The 19052-nt window shown below is 39.1% G+C and overlaps 1 protein-coding gene across 1 annotated transcript; it reads left to right on the top strand.

Annotated features, from left to right (window-relative positions):
- Nucleotides 1-233: 233 nt before the first annotated feature.
- Nucleotides 234-6583, top strand: paqr9 (progestin and adipoQ receptor family member 9). Its single transcript, XM_017310599.1, has one exon. It carries the CDS (start codon nt 1170-1172, stop codon nt 2310-2312), a length of 1143 nt encoding a protein of 380 aa, XP_017166088.1. The 5' UTR covers nt 234-1169; the 3' UTR covers nt 2313-6583.
- Nucleotides 6584-19052: the final 12469 nt, after the last annotated feature.

Below are 19052 nucleotides of genomic sequence, written 5' to 3'. Positions count from 1 at the left end.
TGACCCCGCCTCTCACCCGTTGACCACTAGAGATAGGCACCAGCACCCCTCCCGACTCCACTAGGGACAAGCATGGATATTTATGTCTTGATTAGAAAACATAACTTTCTATGAAATTTTCTATGGCATTAGCATTATTCTTTGGGTCAAGAGGGCGTGTAGGTGTAGAGGGCGTTTGCACCATTTTACTGCTCTTTACAGTATCCAGGGGCAACATGACCTCTAGAACGTATTTCGTCTCAGCGTAATTGTTTTATTTTGAAAATCTCCCAGGAAGCGCATTGCGCCTTTAAAACTTGATGCTAATATCTGTCAAATCTTCAGTAAAATGCCGGCAGCCGTCATCCTCACAGGGCACTGCGCTGGAGTCAGCGTGCCAGTTGCCCGCCGGGCTTTACCCACCGTGTAAATGGCTCTTTCAGGAGGTTCCCTGCGGCGTAGAGGACTGCTCACCGGAACACTGCGTCTTCTTCTGCAACCATGCTTTTATTTCCCTATGCAACACTCGCGCTACAATGACAAGTGGGTTGAATGAAGTAACAGTCGGATGTAGACATTATTCCAAGGACCAACGAGAAGTATCTAGAGCTAATGAGCAGTTTAACACACATGGATGGATCTCTGGGACATAACTGCATCAGACGGCTGCTTTCATGCTGTTCAACTTTGAAGGACAGTGCTGCAGTAAGGAACCAGCTGCTGCAAAACTGCATAGCACCTGATTAAAAAAAACTAAACAAAACTCATAATCCATTATCCTATGCAACAGGATAAGAGCAACAAGCTTTACATAAGCTGGATCTTTTCTGACCTTTGATGTTCTGAGGGGTCAACTACAAGGCCAAAAGGGAGATAATGAACCAATCTATAGGACTGTGTATGCTGGACATTACACCCCACCTTGGCATTCTGTCTCTGGGCTAATACTTGCAATGCTGTTTGAATTTTCCTTGAACTCTTGAGACCTGGACTTGATGCTGGAATCAGTGATCCTAAAGGAGATGGACTGAGAACCTTGGCAGGCTTTGGATGCCATACCAGTTTATAACCAACGGATTATATCACCTGACATGCTGTGATCAGCAGTACCAAGAACAGCCAAGCAGTACAGCATAAAGGTTTTTGACCTTTTTTACTTTTTTCTAGGGATAAAGAACTCTTAGCTCATAATGTTTCTGAACTGTGGTCAACCGTTGCCTCTGCTTAGTGACAAGGATGTACCCCCTCGTGTTACAGAAAACTTCATCTTGTCAGGCTACCGGTTCCCAAACTACAGCCTGAGGGACTGCTTGTTGTCAGCATTCAGGCCTACCAATGAAACAGGAAATTTCTGGACACACTTCCTACCCATCTTCATTTTTGCTTACTACTTTCTACAGATGTTTAGTTGGGATGGTGCACCTGATGCCGACGCCCCATTCTTTTACCCAATGTGGAACTACTTTATTGGGGTGTTTTGTCTGCTCCTGGCCAGCAGCATGGCCCACCTGCTGAACTCAATGTCTCTGGTCGTAAGGGAGGTTTGCTTCTTTGTTGATTATGGCACAATCAGTGCCTACACAGTTGGCTCATCATTGGCATACTACTACTATATCCATCCTCGGGCAGGGATAGTGGAGAAAGAAGACAGGAACAGCTCCTGTTTGGACTTAAACCACAAGCGTAAAGGGTTTTTATCACCTAACGCCATGCCGGAATTCAACTTGTTCTTTGAGACCTACTACATGCCATGTGCATGTGTTATAGCAATCATATGTGTTTTATCCTGCTGTAACACTCGTCAGAGGTGGAGGGAGCATCGATACATCATACGGACCCTGGTTTTCCTGCTGCCATTCCTAATCTCCTCCACACCAGTCTTCTACCGTGTCCTCACCAGATCGCCTTACTCCACTACCACGCCTTCCTTTGCTGCCTCCATCACCATGCCCAACTTCTTCTATCGCCACTCTCTCTGGCTGCTGGTGTCGGCCCTGTTCAACATCAGCAAGTTCCCAGAGAGGCTGGCTCCAGGTCGATTTGACATCTGGGGCCACAGCCATCAGTGGTTCCACTGCTGCACATTTTTGTCCATCCTTGACGAACTTCACATGATCCAGGCTGAGGTGAGAGCCATCCTGCTCAATCCTGATTTCCTCTTACCCCCTACCGCGCTCTCTCGCCTACCTGGACCAACCATTGCTTCCACCTACGGAGTGATGCTCCTCCTCCAGACTACCATTGTCTCAATAATTGCGTGTTTCTCCTGGCATGCAAACTGTATCTACGGCCCTCAAAGGGACCAGCTAAAGAAACAAATGAAAGTTGACTAGCGCAAGAGACGTCTTTCTTTATTACTGTGAAAGATGATTTGCACATGCCTAAAAGGTAAGGGTGCACCAATAAATCTGGTCAGATTTCCTTAATTTTAGTGAGATTGGTGATCTGCTAACGTGAAAAATCAATCTTAACTTCCCATCTTATCTAACTCCACAAAGACCTGAAAATCAACCAGTGTCCTCTTTTGTTCTGCAGTGAGAGGCCTGACTGACAGACAAGTCACTTCTACTTGTGCAAAATTAACAATAGTCACCCTACTTTTACCAACTTAGTGGCTCTGTCGCTATATTTTGTGACTTTTCAGACAATCGACCTTAATTGGAATTGACAGGTTAGGTTTTTTTAAAGATTGGTGATTGGCTACAATTGGTGCACCCCTGCCACAAAGCTATGCTATAAGAACTGCACAAGAAAATGATTTAAAATCTCTCATGCAGTCTGACCCTGTCTGGGCCAATTATGATGCTTTCATAGGGAGACTCCTCCAGGACACTGGAGGAGATGACAGGATTATGTCTGGGCTCACTACAGGGAAGCTGTCTTGTTGAGTGGATATTAAAAGCCCTTGCCATCTTTTTTCCCCTGAGAACAGCTTCATCATGGAATATCTAAAAAGTGAGGATAATAGGCTAGACACTTGAGAATAGAGGTTGATATTTGGATATCTGCAGGAACTCTACTTAGAGATTATGGGTTTTTCTCCCAATTGTTCTGATCATGTCCAACTTTTTATTGCACTGTTGTTCTTTTCATTTCATGCTCTGCTATGTATTTGATTTTCCTCAACTTTGAAATTAACGAGACCCATATTGTCTTGCTTTGTCATTTCCTTTTATGGCCTTTGTTAGCTACTCCAGGAAGTGTTATTTCCTTTTTCTTAGCCCTGCAGCAGGAAGTTGCATGGTTTTAAGGGCATCAGCTAAACAGTTGAAACTTTGTATGAGTCTTACTATGAAGAACTTTCAGGGAGCCAGTCAGACTTACTCTATCTTTTAAAAAAAGCCATACTCATGTTTGAATCTGAAAGGATGAAATTTGTTTGATAAGCATGTTATGATGTCCTGCAGATATCTTATTTAGCTTTTTTTAATCTAGCTTATTTAGATGTAAACCTCATTCATGGTACATTTGATGCAGTTGCTTGGGTTGTGTCCAGTACCAAGAACAGCCAAGCATTACAGCATAAAGGTGTCTAAATCATGTTTAGACACTAATAATTATATTTAGACACCAGGCATCTTCTTTTGGTTATCTGGTAGTGGTTATCTACCACTCTTTTAGGTTATTAAGAATGAAGCTAAAGTTGTGTTTTACTTGTAGGGCTCTCTGCACTTTTCAGTTAAGATTTTATGGTGGTTCAACATTATTTTGCAGTCATCTCTTTATTAGACAGTTAGTTCCAAAGAAATAGTTTTTTACAATGCAGATTGTGGAGTTTCCAGTCTTTAACAATGACATTCCCAGAAAAAAAAGAATGTGAGGAGGGTATCTGGTGTACAAAAACAAATGTGAAAATATTCCAGCACCTTATGACAATGGATGGACATTGATCTAGTAATACTGATGACTTAAAGCACTTTACATAACCACATTTATGTAAAGTGCTGCCACAGTCATTCATAGATCTATATAGATCAGTAAGCACAGTTAAGGCACATCAATATGTGGCAGTAGGAACCTGGAATCAAACACACAACTTTCCCATTGCAAGACACTATTAAATCGCATTCAATTTTACATTCTATTTTGCAAAACGAGTTTCTTTCTGTTATAGGCCGTAGACTATTACGACCTTTATTGTAAAATAATTCTACATTTCTATGTAAATTAACCTCCATTGCATGAAATTAGCATGACATTTTCTGGAGCTGTTTTACAGGTAGGATGGCTAATCTTTGTTTTTATCCCAGTTGAAGTCAGTTAAGAGGTTAACTAATGCAGGTTAAACACTATGACAGTGTTAAAATACACTGTCATTTTAACAGTGTATTTAGTTGACACATGTCATCATGTCTTAATACTGTAGCTCAGACAAAATGCGTGGACGTGTTTGTTACCGGCCTGACTCATATTTTTACCTCCGTGGTTTGCAAATGACACTGAGACTGTGATATTAGGAAAATAGAATGTTAATCTCATTTTAGCACACATTGAAGGCACCTTTATGGAACTGCAATGAAACATGTTAGGCCTTGTTCCTCTACTGGAAGGTCATGTTCTGTCTGAGTTGATCTGGTTTTTAAACATTAAATAGTTTATTGCATTATTGCCCGGTTTAGGATTGGTTTTAAACTACATCAGTTTGTGCTGATGATGAATCTGAAAAAATCTGATGGCTTGGAATGTTCTCCATCAATCCTGTAATCCTGCCGATGCATTCAAGAACACTCAGTAACACAGGAAGTGAAAATTGGATACATTCCATTCTCACAAAACACAACCTGACAACAGGTTGTGTCTGCATGGTTAAAGATGTGTTTTCTGCTATATCTTCCCAGATGCAACATTATAGCCAATTCTTACTAATATATCATATTAATAATATCTTACAATATAGTTGGTTGATTGATGTATGTTTAAATATAGAAATTATATTTTGCACATTTATTTACAATCACTTCCACATCAGAAAATGAGAAGTGGATGCTGTTAGTTTTCAAAAAAAAATGTGTTATAAAGCACTTTAAAGCTTCTGCAAAGGTGAGAAATAAGGTTTTGTACCTTTGTTTTGTGCATCTATAAAAGACGTGGATTGTTTGAACATCTCAAGAGTCAGAATATCAAGCAGTTTATACAACAGCCTTGTTTCCTTTGGCACCTGGCAGTGACTGCTTGAACAGCACAAGGTGGCAATAATGGCCCAAAGTGTCACCCATCCACCGTAGTGTTTAGTGCTGCTAAGTTTGTATATGATTGATTGTATGATTGCATATTAGTTTCAGCAGTAATTTTATTCACTTGTGAATAAAATGGCTGACAATAATTATGTTTCCAATTGTAAGCGAACATTTGAAATGTTGCAAAAAAATGTGAATTTGGTGTTTCCATCTTGTAGTTTGAAGTGAATCAACCAGGCTAATTTAATCAGTTGTTGATGCTGGGTAAACATAATAAACAAGATCTAGCGGTCGCAAACTGGCATGGACTATACATGTCAGAAAAATGGAGAGTCCTCCCCTCCGACATGGAGGTCATTGTCATTGACTCTAGTGAGTCAATGACAATGACTCATTGATGGTCATTGACTCACCAGTGGATGGGAGTGATCCACTAGCCTGGAGTGACCCTCACCAGCTACTCTAGGTTCCCTCTCTGTGCTGGAAATTTGGACTCTGAAAATTTAAGGCACAGGCATACCTACTAGTGGATGTGAAAGTTCACCACCTTAGAACTTATTCGGCAAATGTATTTCCATCTCCACTTTTGTACATTAACTCTTTTCAGAAAAGCCACCTCAAGCAAACATAAGTTTTTGAGGAAGCTATTCTGAATTTTGTTGTTTCCATCAGCCTGTTCTAATGCAATACTTCAAAATACGCATAAAAAACACATTGATGGAAACACGCCTGGTGTAGAAAGAATTGCCAGCTCCATTGTCAGTTATCCTCTCCACAATGGATTGATGACAGTCCATTTTAGGACACAAAGTCAGAACATAATTAGACTTTGTGGTCTGGAAAATTCAAACTCCTGTAAAGGATTCTACTAAGAGCACAAAAGTGCTAGCTAAATTAACACAGTTTTCATTACTGTTCTAATGTTTCAATTCATTCAGAAAGAGTCAAAACATCTGGAGTTATTGAGCGATAAACACGTGGAAACGAGGAGTTAGAAAACAAGCCGGCGGTACTGAATTACACCGACACATCAGGTTAGCTCTACTATAACAGATAGTTATAGGGGTTCATCAGGTCTATAGCTGACGGTGAAGCGATGTTTCTACCTCAAAACAACATCTGTGTCATTGTGTGACTGACAGAAAGCATAATTGAAACAGACTTTGTTTTCGCCTCTTCACTGAATCCATTAATGTTTAAGCAGTATGTGAATGTTAGCACCAGACTACTTTATCTTACTTTGTGATGTACTCAGGGTTGACTCACGAGGCATTCAAATGCATTATTTAGACATGCTTTTAATTATGAAGGAGGACATTATGCTGCAATACAGCAGCACAGTGTTGCTGCTGTAAAAATCGTGTTGTGTTTCATTAAATAGCACCATTATCATTTAAGTTGTTTTGAATAAATCATACAAATAAGCATTGTTGTTTATTATTTTATTTTTCTTGTGCTTGCACTATTGATGGCAAATATTATGTTTAATGTTTGACCTGCCTGCCTTAGTGATGGGAAGTTTGGCCCTTTTCAGAGAAGTGGCTTCCAAAGAAGAGTTGGCTCTTTCTGCTACTAAGTGGCTCTTACTGTATTATCATCAGCAGTCTCATATTTTAGCTGATGAGACTTATCAGCTAAAAGTATGTAAGTAAACATACTAAGTAAACATACTAGGTATGTTTACATACTAAGTAAATGTTACATAGTATGTTAATAAATCCTTTTGCATTTAATAATTTTGTAAGAATTTGTATGCTTTTCACATTTGCCATGTTTGTCCTGTTACGGAAGCAGGTATTCTCATGTTTGTATGTTTTTATCAAACTTAATTTTTATTTTACAAAAAAACACATGAACAAAACACTGCAAACAAATATGCCAAGCAGAATCATAATAACATGTCCTTAAAATGCAGCCAAATGCTGTTTTTGTGGGAGACCCACCACTAATGGCTACCTACAGTTCCATCAGAAACAACCAATTAGAGCCTCTAGGAGGGTCTGAGTGCTGTCAGTCACCCTTGTGTATGTGCCGATCACAGCCTCCTCTCTCTGCTACGCTACAGCTTGTTGACCACACCAAAATCTGCTATGAATGCAAGTTAGCATGAAAATCAATGACAGCAGATAAACAGTTTTCCTGTAACTGGAAGTTACTGAGGGTCATGAGAGTCATTGACAAGCCTAAGGCCCTCCTCCTGGTCAAACACCAGTCCTCAAGGGCCACTGTACTGCAGTTTTTAGATGTATCACAGGTACAAAACACTGGAAAAATGGCTTCTTGTGTAGATCAGTTCTCCAGAGCCGTGCTAATGTCCTAATTATTCTATTCAGGTGGTGCAGCAGAGGCACATCTAAAAGATGCAGGGCCTCCAGGACTGGAGTTTGACACCTGTGCTCTAACTGGTTGTTTCTGATGGAGCGATGTATTTCTTCAGACAGCAATAGTAGCTCTGGGGGGAGGGGTTTCTTCATTAAAAGAAAGTGATTGTCATCCACCTCTTTAACACTCAGTAATATGACAGGTTCAAGCTGACTTCAGCAGTTTAAATGAACTCAAACTGAAAATGTTGATATCCAGCATGGTTAGTGGATATGATCAGTTCTGTGCTGTTCAGGAACATCTGACTTCTGCAGCACACTACTGGATTTTTTTCCCAGTGTGCAGAAACATTGACGATGGTTTACTCCTGCTTTATAGGTCTCATAGTTGTTTGAAATAGATCCAGACAGACTCACAAAACCAGTTGTGAGGTGGATTCATACTCATATAAGGATCTACTTATTTTTCTAAGAAGAATTTGGAAACGTCTTCCTGTCAAAACTGAGTGATAAGAGTGATAAGAAAACTACAGGATTGTCAGGTGCTTCACAGAACCCTTTACAAACTTTCTGTTGTTTTGCAGAGCAGCAGCCGAAGGCACTGGAGAGAAAAGGGAAGCCGTCTGTTCTGCTTCCCTTTTCTGCACTGCTGCTAATGGTGACCTGACACCACACTGCTTTCAAAGCGATAGGTGTGTCGCTTTGAATAATTCAAATATCCACATGAAAGTAGATTTTTTGTGCTGATTTGCAAGAGCAGTCCTTCCTTCTCTCCCCTCACTCTGGTGGATTATTTATTTCTGGATATGTCCTGCTGGACCTTGAGCAGAGTCATGCATGTGTGCAGCTTGCTTTTTATGGCAACCTCCACCCCTCCCCTCACACTGGCTTTTTCCATCCATCTGGAGCTACAAATATCAAGCGAGGGAGAAGATCCTCAACCAAAGAACTTTTGCTAATGTCATTAGGAAATAAATATGGATGCTGGCAGGACAAAAACGTGATGAATGGGACTAAAATACACAGCTGGACTAAACTGAAAAAGTCAAATCAACCAGAATTCAGTGAGAAACATAAGGAACTGTAGAACAGTGACAAGAAACACTTAAAAAAACTGTCTCTAACAGATGTGTTATTGGATAAACTGGTCACCTGACACCACAGACTGCTTTGAAGAAAGATAATGTTTGTTTGGTAACAAACATTATCGTTTATTAAATGGATCCACGATTAGTTGAACATGTTGGTAGATGGCCTAAAATTATATAATTTTTATATTAAGTAAAAAATTACTGTTTATGATACAGTTCATAAACAGTACAGTACTGTAGATACTACAGTATCTGCTAGTACTGTAGCATGTAGAAATGGCGACCTCAAGGGGTGAAAAATATAACATAAAATTACAATTTTTGAAGCAATAAAGGTTTTTGTGTATCACAAACAGTACTTTTTTATTATTAGGAATATTAGAACATATTTAGACTAATTGCTCAAATAATCGTGGATCCATTTAAAAAAAACGTTTTCTCGATTTCTGCGCAGCCGCAAGGGGCAGCACCCATGACTTTTTGGTTCTCTGGAAAATTATTTTTGATGATAAATACAGAAACAAGCATAAAAATCAAAACATCTAAAATAGTGATAGTAATATTAATAATAAAATAATAGTCAGTGCAAAGTAGCCTGCAAATTCTTTGGTGGGGGCGGTGAGGGACCTGGATGAAGGCTGGGGGGGCGCTGGGCCAAAAAAGGTTGAGAAACACTGATCTAGGTCATCAATTAATCAATCCAATTTTATTTGTACAGCACATTTCAGCAGCAAGGCATTTCAAAGTGCTTTACACACAATAAACAGACATAGACAAAGATAGCATTTGTGTGCATGTGCGAGTTGTTAGTGTGCGAGAAAGATCAAATTTGTGTGCGTGTGTATACGCAATTTGAGTATTTTTTGAGTGTGTGTGAGTTTTTTGCACATTAAATGTTTAAAGATGGGCTCTTTCATCTGGTTTGTGTCATGATGTGGCGGTGGACACAAACACAGCAGGCAGTAGATGTACTTAATGTGGATATTATTTTAATGAATAAAATAAACAAACTAAATCCAAAATCCAGGGAAAACAAGGAAATCCTAAACACAATGAAACAGAGGTAACAACTGGCAACATGGTGAGCAGGATAACAAGCTGGACTGCTGAGTTGTGACTGAAAAGAGGAGCTTCAGCAGCTTAATGGCCTAAATGAGAAGAGTGACAGCAGGTGAGAGTCATTTGGCTCAGGAGCTGCTGAGGGCTGGGGAGAAGGTGGAACAGGGAAACTAAGGAGATCTGCTGGGACACAAACGGGAGGAAACAGGGAACTGAAAAATACTTCAATACAAAAGACACTAAGAGTAAAGAAAACCTGATGAACTAGGAGAGAAAGACATGAGGGAAACCAGAACTAAATAGAAACAAGGCTGATCTAACAATAAGAACTAAGGAACACAGAGAGAAACTAGAAGATCTAAACAAAGAAATAACCCAACTAGAATAACTAAAGAAAGATACAGACTCAGACATGGAAGAATAACTGAACCTTTGGTGATCAAATTAAGAAATAAACATTACTAGAAACCCTGCAGGGAGGCTGAAATAAGAACTAGAAGGATAAAATAGAATTAAACTATAGTCATTAAATAAGGCTTGAGATGGACTCAGACAAACAAGGAAAAGCAATAATACAATTCTAACTTCACTAAATACCTCTAATAATATCAAAAGGACCATGGAGGGCTAAACTAAAGTGAATTAAAAGATGAAGCTAAATAAAATGAAAAGCAAAACAAACCCAAAAACCCAGTGTCCTGACAGATGTCTGATTATACAATTGTTTACTTTAATCACATAAAACATTTAAAAATATAATCTCTCATATTTATTACCTGAAATATTTAAATATAAATTTTTTACTTAAAATGTGATTCATTTCTTCACCTGTTTACATGCAACTTAAAGTGCTTGAATCAAACGATTCATGAATATTTAATACATTAAATTATTAAATGAGAGAAAACAGCCGCTTCCAACTGTATTTCAACACAAATGGTTCCTCTTCAGTCTGCAGCCTTGCTGATCTTCTCTCCTGGGTTTCTTCCTCCTTAGCCTCTCCAACTTGCTCCTCTACTGTACACAGAGACCCAGGTTGTGATGAAGATGAATATTTAATGATGAAAACTCAAGTCAGTCCAACACAGGCGGCACGGCAGAGAGTTTAGCGCCCAGCTAATACCGGTAGCTACTGATACAGAGAACTGAACACGAGAGCTAACGCTAACCAGGACTATACAGTTCGACTGGAGACAGACAACAATAACAACTGACATAAGACGTACACACGACGAGGATCCGACAAGAGACAAAGACAACAGGTGGGACTAAATACACTGGGAGGGTAATGAAAGAAACGTGACACAGCTGGGAACAATCAACAGGGAAAGACAGGGACTCACAGGGGAACAGGCTAATAAACGCAGAAAAACCTCAAAATAAATACACAGAAAACACAAATCACAACACTTTGCAGCAGACCCCCCCTTAAAATGTAGGATTTTGGCTTTACTGAATAACAGGTTTATTTGGGAGTAAACCCTGAGTTTCACCATAAGAGCTGTGTACAAACAAAAGGCAGTGTAAGCTACAAACGACGCTTTTACAACCGTAACGTTTGAACCAGAACATAATGTTCACAGCTAAAATATTGATTCTCATTCATAAACCAAACCAGTACTCTTATATGATAAAGCAAATTTATAATTTCAATCAATCAATAAAAGAAATTTCCTTATTTACAAAACAGACATGCCTTGTGCCTCCATCAAGGGGGCTGCTAATAATAAGCTACATTTAACAACTTTGTTGCCACTTGTTTTCTGTTCCTTCTGTTGCCAAGCTGCCACTGCACAACAAAAACAGCAGAAGTGCTCCAATCAAAATAAAAGCACAATATACAAAAACCATTAGTTAACTAACAAAAAGGCAATAAGCTCTAAAAAGGGAGTACAAGTTGGGGTTATTTACACTAGGGCTGTATAAATAAATCAATTCAGCGATATATATCAATATTTTCCGCCCTCGGAAAGTATCGATTTTTCATCCGCGAGTATCAATCCGTTAAACCATAGGGGTCCATATAGCTCTTTTTAACGTCTAGTTTGTTACGGTGTAGCAGCAAGACTCCGCCTCCCTCAGTCTCACTTTCAACTTAAAGTGAGCTTAAAGTGCACTTTATAAACTACACACCAGTTTTTAAATTGTGTTAATAGGCCAAGTATAACCGGAGTTATGCTAAAATTAGTAAACCATATTTTTCTGAATGTCAGAGAAAATGTCAAAAGCGCCACCATTTCCCCGCTTTTCCGGTTATGTGAGAGGGAATGAGCTTCCAAACGTACAAAACGAAACGAAACATTAAATATGTGTTTTTGGAAATGTAAAATCTTCAATAAATAACGATGGGCTGTATTTTGTTGCTGAGAAACGAAGTAAAGTTGCGCAAGTAACCGTGAAAGAGAAGCGGAACCGAGAAGCAGAAAGGAGAAGCGGCGCAAATGGAGCATCGCGAAATTAATGCAAATTTCGACTGGTAGCATTCACTTCGTAATTAGTTTTTAGCTTAGCGGTTTCTGTTCTGTATATAAAGGATTACCTGAAGAATGAACATGGGTTGATGATATCTGAAGCGGGCGCGCAGCGGCGCTGTGTTTTGAGCAGGAAGACTAAGAAAAACCCGCAGCCGGAAACCGCGGCGCAGTGAGGATTTCCATGATAACAATGCCTGATCGATCATTCTTATTAACAACAGACAAAGAGTATCAGAGACTGAGAGAACGATGAGATCCAGGCAGCTACTCAGAGATCCAAGCAGGGGAATAGCGGCGCTGCGTAGCTGCAGGGAGTCGATCACTACGGGGTGAGGCGGAGCCACTACTTTAACAGTTAGAAGAAAGCATCTTACAGCAACGGCTAGCCAAGGTAGAAAAACCTTTTTCCCCATAGTCTAAAAAACTGCATTTGTGGCTACATTTTTACTCCAAAATGCAGCCACAGTGTCAAAAGAAAAAACATAAGTGCAATCATTTGCATATTGAGAGTCTACAGAGGCTGATAATCTCCCCACTCTGCTCCTGGATTACCGTTTAAACTTTTGAGTTTTATTTCAAATCCACATGAATTAAATGACAGAAACTAATTCTCTCACTGCATCTTTGATTCATTTTGTCCAGCTGCAGACTGTTAGACTGTCCAATCACAGTCAGGTATTGTGTAATTGGTGCTTTTAATCAGTTTTCAGTTAACTAAATTCAAGTCTATGGAACACAAAATGTCACTAAAGTCACTCTGTCCTAAAATCTTTCAGAAAATTGTAAAAATGCACTGAATCGTATCGGACTGTACCGTATCGTATCGGGCAACGAATATCGTGATACATATTGWAYCGTGCCCGGAATATCGTATCGTGAAATTATTGTATCACTACACCCCTAATTTACACTCCCACCAAAATTATAAATGAGTTTACACAAGAACAGAACTAATTCTCTCAAACAAAATAACCCATGTATACATTACCTTAAAAACTTTCTAACAACAGAATAAAAACATGTCATGGCTGTTCAGATTATTTACAGTCAGGGGTCTCTTCTGTTGCCTCCGCTACTGTGTTTTTATTATTTACCTCTTCTGGGGTAAATAATAAAAACAGTCTCAGTAACTCGCTCCCCCACTTGTTGATGGTTTTGCTGCATCGCCTCTTTAATTGACGCGCATGTCGGTCTGATGTTGTGCCGTTGACCTCAGTGACCCATATTCAGCGCTGGACCCCAGTCTGGACTGAGCTCATCCATTTCATACGTCGGTTTGCCTTTAAGAGGACATATCAGAACACACATCAGTATTAAAGCTGTAAATTTGATAACACTAGTAAAATAGTTTACTTCACAATAATGTAATAACCTCGATGTCCACTGACAAAACTCGGACTATGCTACCTAAACAATATTAGCCCGACCTAAACAAGGTTGACCCACTTAAAATGAATTCAACAGAAACTGAACGTGAGTACACTCGGACAAAATCATAGCAAAAAATTATGACACAAAACCAACAATGCAAATTTAGACACTCACCAGAATGAAATGTCTGGAGCAAACTTGCAGGTATCGGGGATGTTGGAGAAGGTGATATCAGCGTCTCACGGCTGATACCAGGACATTCGTTTTCTTCTCGTTAGCTCCGTTAGCTTAGCCTCCTCGCGTTGTTTCCAAGCAGGAAAATAGTGAAACAAAAGTCCGTTTTCCATCTTTTTACCGTTTCAGTCGTGTGATCGGACATTATAGACAATAACGCAGCAAGTTCATACCATAGCTAAATTATTTTAAGTAGCTTGGATTAAAAAAATCTGCTAGACTGTTGTTTTTGTCGGTTTATGGACACCAAAAATGGCGCTGATACCCCTCCGACTAGAGCAGTGACGTCACGCTCCGAAGCTCTATTGAGTATCAAGACCTGCTGTGTGAAAATAGATAATGAACAAATAATGTTCATTAGCCTAATCTGAGGCCTCTTTTTTCAGTGGCACTTCTTTTGTCTGCACACACAAGATAGACAAGGGATGTGGCTTTTATGCTTATGCATACATTGCTGCATGATGCGTTGCTGCAGTATTAATCAGTATTTGTGAGTATTTAACTCACAAACTCACCTGAATTTGTGAGTTTAATTATATTTTAATTTTTTCAATGTTATTGGCTGCATTTTAATTTCTTCATAAAATAAAATTACAGATATTGATGCTTCTGCACCATGACTGTATGACATTAAAGTACAGTCTTTGTTTTACCTACTTAAAGCCTGGATAAGAGGTCATCTGACTGTCAGTGAACCTGGACACCTGGACTCCACCGTTCGATTACAAATCCAGTTTGTTGTCCAGATGAACACCAATGTATTACCTCAACCATCTCCACTTCTTCTCCAATGATGAAAATATGTTGGGGTCTAATACCGTTTCTTCTGGAATCAACAATCATTTCCTTTGATTGTTTACATTAAAGATGATATTATTGTTTCTACACCATGACACAAAGCGCTACACCAGCTCTCTGTAATCAGCCCATCTCAGGATTCCAGTCAACGTAATTGGAGAAGACAGGAAGCCATAGTTCACAGTACAGTTATGTTTATAGTAATAGCAGTGTGTTTAAAAAGGTGAGTAAACCTCAAAGTTCTTCACATAAATTGTATTTTAATGAACACATTGGGGACGCTGCTCATTCTATTTCAAAGCAAAAAAGCAGAAAAAGTAATTGAATATTAATATTTTACCGAAAGTCAAGAAATACAATGTTAAAAAATAGCAGTGTTGACATCCTTCTTTACAAACTCAACAATGAACTACATAAACTAAGAAATGCTGGAAGATTTATCTTTCCTGAGAATCATATTTAGCTGCAAAACCACAATTTCTGATTATTGTTTCACATCTGTGGTACATGGAGTCAACCAACTTCTGGCACCAGTCAAGTATTGCAGCCCAGGACCACTGTACTGTTACACAATTCTGCTGTATTTTTTGGTTTTGCCTCATGAACAGCATTTTTTATCTCAGCCCCTAGTTTTCTATGGGATTGAGGGCCAGGGATTGTTCTGACCACTCCATTTCTTGAATTCTGTTTGTCTGGAACCATGATTTTGCTCACTTGCTGGTGTGTTTGGTGTCATTGTCTAGTTGAAACACCCATTTCAAGGGCATTTCCTTTTCAGCATATGGCAACATGACTTCTTCCAGTATTCTGGTGTGCTCAAACTGATCCATGATCCCTAGTATGCAACACCATAGTATGAGAAACATCCCCATATCATGATGCTTGAACCACCGTGCTTTATCATCTTCACTGTGTACTGTGGCTTGAATTCAGAGTTTGCAGGACGTTTGACAAACTATCTGTGACCCTTAGAACCAAATAATAATAATAATAATAATATAATACTTTATTGATCCCCTAAAGTGAGGAAATTTAGTTTGTCCCAGCATTGCGCACAATAATAACTATGAGCAACTATGAGCATACACACATTAAACAGTACATTAAACATATAATCAACACACGCACAGCTGTGTTGTGATTGTGCGTGTGTTAGTTGGCCTTTTTTTCAGCTTCTTTCATTTTGTTTTGATTTTGTGACGATGCTGTCGACTCCCCTTGCTGAATAAACTTTAAAATTGATTCATACATATGAATTATACAGTCTGATAGCTTCGGGCAGAAAGGACTTGCTGTAGCGTCCTTTAGCACATCTGGGCTGCAGTAATCTTTGGCTACGTCTGCTCCTCAGGCTGTAGAGAAGATGAGAGACATTATCCTTGATAGCTCTGATCTTCTTCAACATTCTGTCTCTCATGTTGAAGAGAGACATGAGAGACAGTCTCATGTCTCTCTTCAACAGACATGAGACTGTCTCATGTCTGTTGAGACAGTCTCAACAGACATGTTGAGTTGATCAGTTGTTCAACAGTTGTTGAACAACTGTTGGGATCAGTTGTTGATCCCAACAACTGACTCAGCCTTTCTTATCAGTTTAAGTCTGTTTGAGTCTTTCACCTTCATTGCAGCAAGTATATAATTGCATCATCCACTCCTAAGTGGGCTGGTATGCAAACTCGAGAGGGTCTTGGTCTGCATCCACCTGTGACCTCAAATGTACCAGAACCAGTACCAGCCCCTCCATAACTTTCATAATGTCAGAGGTCAGAGCAATGGGTTGATGGTCTATGGTTCAGTGATTTTGGAAGCATCTTCTTTGGTACTGGAACCAAGCACAATGGTTTTGATAGTTCTGGTACTCTATGGAGCTTCAGGCTCAAGTTAAAGAGGTACTGTAGGACTCTACTTAATGGACCTGAACATCTTTAGGACCTTAGGACTGATGTTGTCTGGACCAGGGGATTTCCCAAGGAGAAGTTTCTCCAGCTGTCTTGGGTAATCATAAAACCCAAGACAGCAGTAATCATAAAACTACAAGTAGACAATGAGCTGTAACTAGGAACTGGGAGTCAAACCAGTTAAAGAACTGGTTCAACTCGTTTGCCCATTTGAGATTCCCCCGGCAGGGCAGTTAGCTTTCCTCTTCAGTCCTGTGATCTCTCTCATCCCAGTCCAAACCTCTCTAGCATTGTTATTTTAGAATTTTTCTTCCAGCTTTCTCTTATACACAGCTCTGTATTCACACAGTTTACATTTCAGCAGTTTTTGCATGCTTTTGAGTTTTGATTGATCACCAGACTTAAAAGAAAAAATGTTGGAGTTTAAGACCCAAAATTGATTCAACCTTCTCCAAAACATCCTTCAAATAAGTCTTGATCTTTATGCAGGACCAGAGAATATGGGAGTGATTTACCTCTGTGTCCCCGCATCCCCTCCAGCATTAGAAGCATTTGGGTTTCTATAAAACTGCTGCTTTGGTGTTCTTAAAAAATGTAACAAAATTTTCCAACTGAACTCATGCCAATAGTTTGAGGAGGAGGTTGAAGCAGTGGATTCACACATATTGTCCCACTGATCTTGTGATATTTCAGTATTCAACTCTTTCTCCCATCTTTTCCCAACATAATCTGTTAACTTTCCTTTGGTTCTCAACAATCCCTGATAAAGTTTGGAAATGGTGATTTTACAAGGTTTGGAGTAAGCTTGTGAAACCAATTGAATTATCTCGTTAGACTCTGAGATACAGTCTTTCAATGTTTGAAAAATATATTGTCTAAATTGCAAATATCTAAAATAGTCTCCTTTTTCTAAATCATATTTTTGTTGTAGTGTTTGGAAGCTTGGTAGTGTATTTTTGTCCAGTATCCTATATGCAGTTATTCCTTTCTGTGACCAGTTTTTGAAACTGAAATGTAACTGGTTGGGGATGAAATCTGAGTCAAAGGTGGCCCATCTGAACTTGCATCTGGTTACCCAAGTTTAATTCCTTAACCACTTCAAACCAGGTTAAAAGGATAAATGACGAAAGGGGATCTAATTTTTTTTGGCATCCTGCTGCAAGTTTCTGATCCCCAATCAGAGCTTGTACTGGAATGTTTCCACACTTGCTTTCTAATTTTTCCATCCAGCCTCGTAAGTATGATCACATCACTGTACCACTGTTTTGAGTTGAGCTGTGAGGTAATAATCATGAAGATTTAGAAGTGACAAACCCCCTTTTTCTTTCCTAATTGTAAGAGTACTGTATTTAATTCTGGGTTTCTGTCCCTTCCAAATAAAACAATAAAACAATTTGTCCCACTCACTAAACTGAGAATGAGGCATTCTGATAGGCAAAGAAATAAATAGGTATAATATAAATAGGTAAGTGTTTCTCAACCTTTTTTGGGCCAGCGCCCCCCCCAGCCTTTATCCAGGTCCCTCACCGCCCCCCACCAAAGAATTTGCAGGCTACTTTGTACTGACCATTATTTTATCATTAATATTACTATCACTATTGTAGATGTTATGATTTTTATGCTTGTTTCTGAACCATAGACCATAGACCCATAGACTCTGACCTCTGACATTATGAAAAAATTATTTTCCAGAGAACAAAAAAGTCATGGGAATAGAAATTATTTCCACAGGCGTCTACGAAAAATGCAACGAACATTCAAGTTAAAATTGGTAGGCCTAACAGCAGCCAATCAGAGTGGAAAAAATATTTTGTGCCATTTTCTAGTTGTTAAATATTGCACAAAATGATTTTGTGCAATATTTAATAATGTTCAACATGCCAGTTTAAACTTTGAACTATTTGCAAAACGACTGAGCTCTGCAGCATTAAAACATGGATAGAACTGTAACTACATTAATCATAACTCTTCTTCTCTTCAGTGTTTGTCAGTTTCTGGTGGTGCAGCTCTGTGCTGCCTTCAGGAGAATGGGACATCAGAGTATCATCCATAAAACTTCACCCACATGGCATTTATTGTGCAAACCAGAGCTTTCAGTGGAAAAACAAAAGTTCCAGGTCCTTTTAATGCCATACAAATATGAGACAGAAACATGGATTATATCTTTATATAGACCTGTCTATTGATTATAGATTAATAGTTTTACTGGACAGAAATGACAAAGAACAAATCTGGATCTTAATCACATCCTAATGAGTGAAACTGAAAGTGTCATGGAGTCATCAGCCTCATGACATTAACACTGACATGAAAAATATTGAAATATATCAAATCTAATTAAAAACATAAGTGATCAGTTCTTTATTGTTATGGTCTGTAAGATATATTTATTCTCAGTACTAGGTGTGGTCTCAACAAACCCATGACATTTCTGTCATGTTTAGTTCCAGTTTTTGAACCCACATGCAAGAACACAATCAGGAGACCCTTATTTCAAAACAACAATATAGTTTATTGTAAAGGGGAAGGGGAAAGAGAGTGAGTGTGGAGCAGGAATCTGGATTGGAACCACCAGAACAGCCATTTAGAGCAGAGTGAGTTACTTGTTGGAGCAGACAGTAATCAGTGGTGGAGCTAGACTTTTAAAGTT

This window comes from Poecilia reticulata, linkage group LG18 (genome assembly GCF_000633615.1).
Source record: "Poecilia reticulata strain Guanapo linkage group LG18, Guppy_female_1.0+MT, whole genome shotgun sequence".
NCBI lineage: Eukaryota > Metazoa > Chordata > Actinopteri > Cyprinodontiformes > Poeciliidae > Poecilia > Poecilia reticulata.
Note: the sequence above shows the minus strand (reverse complement) of the source record. Positions and strands in the feature narration are given on the sequence as shown.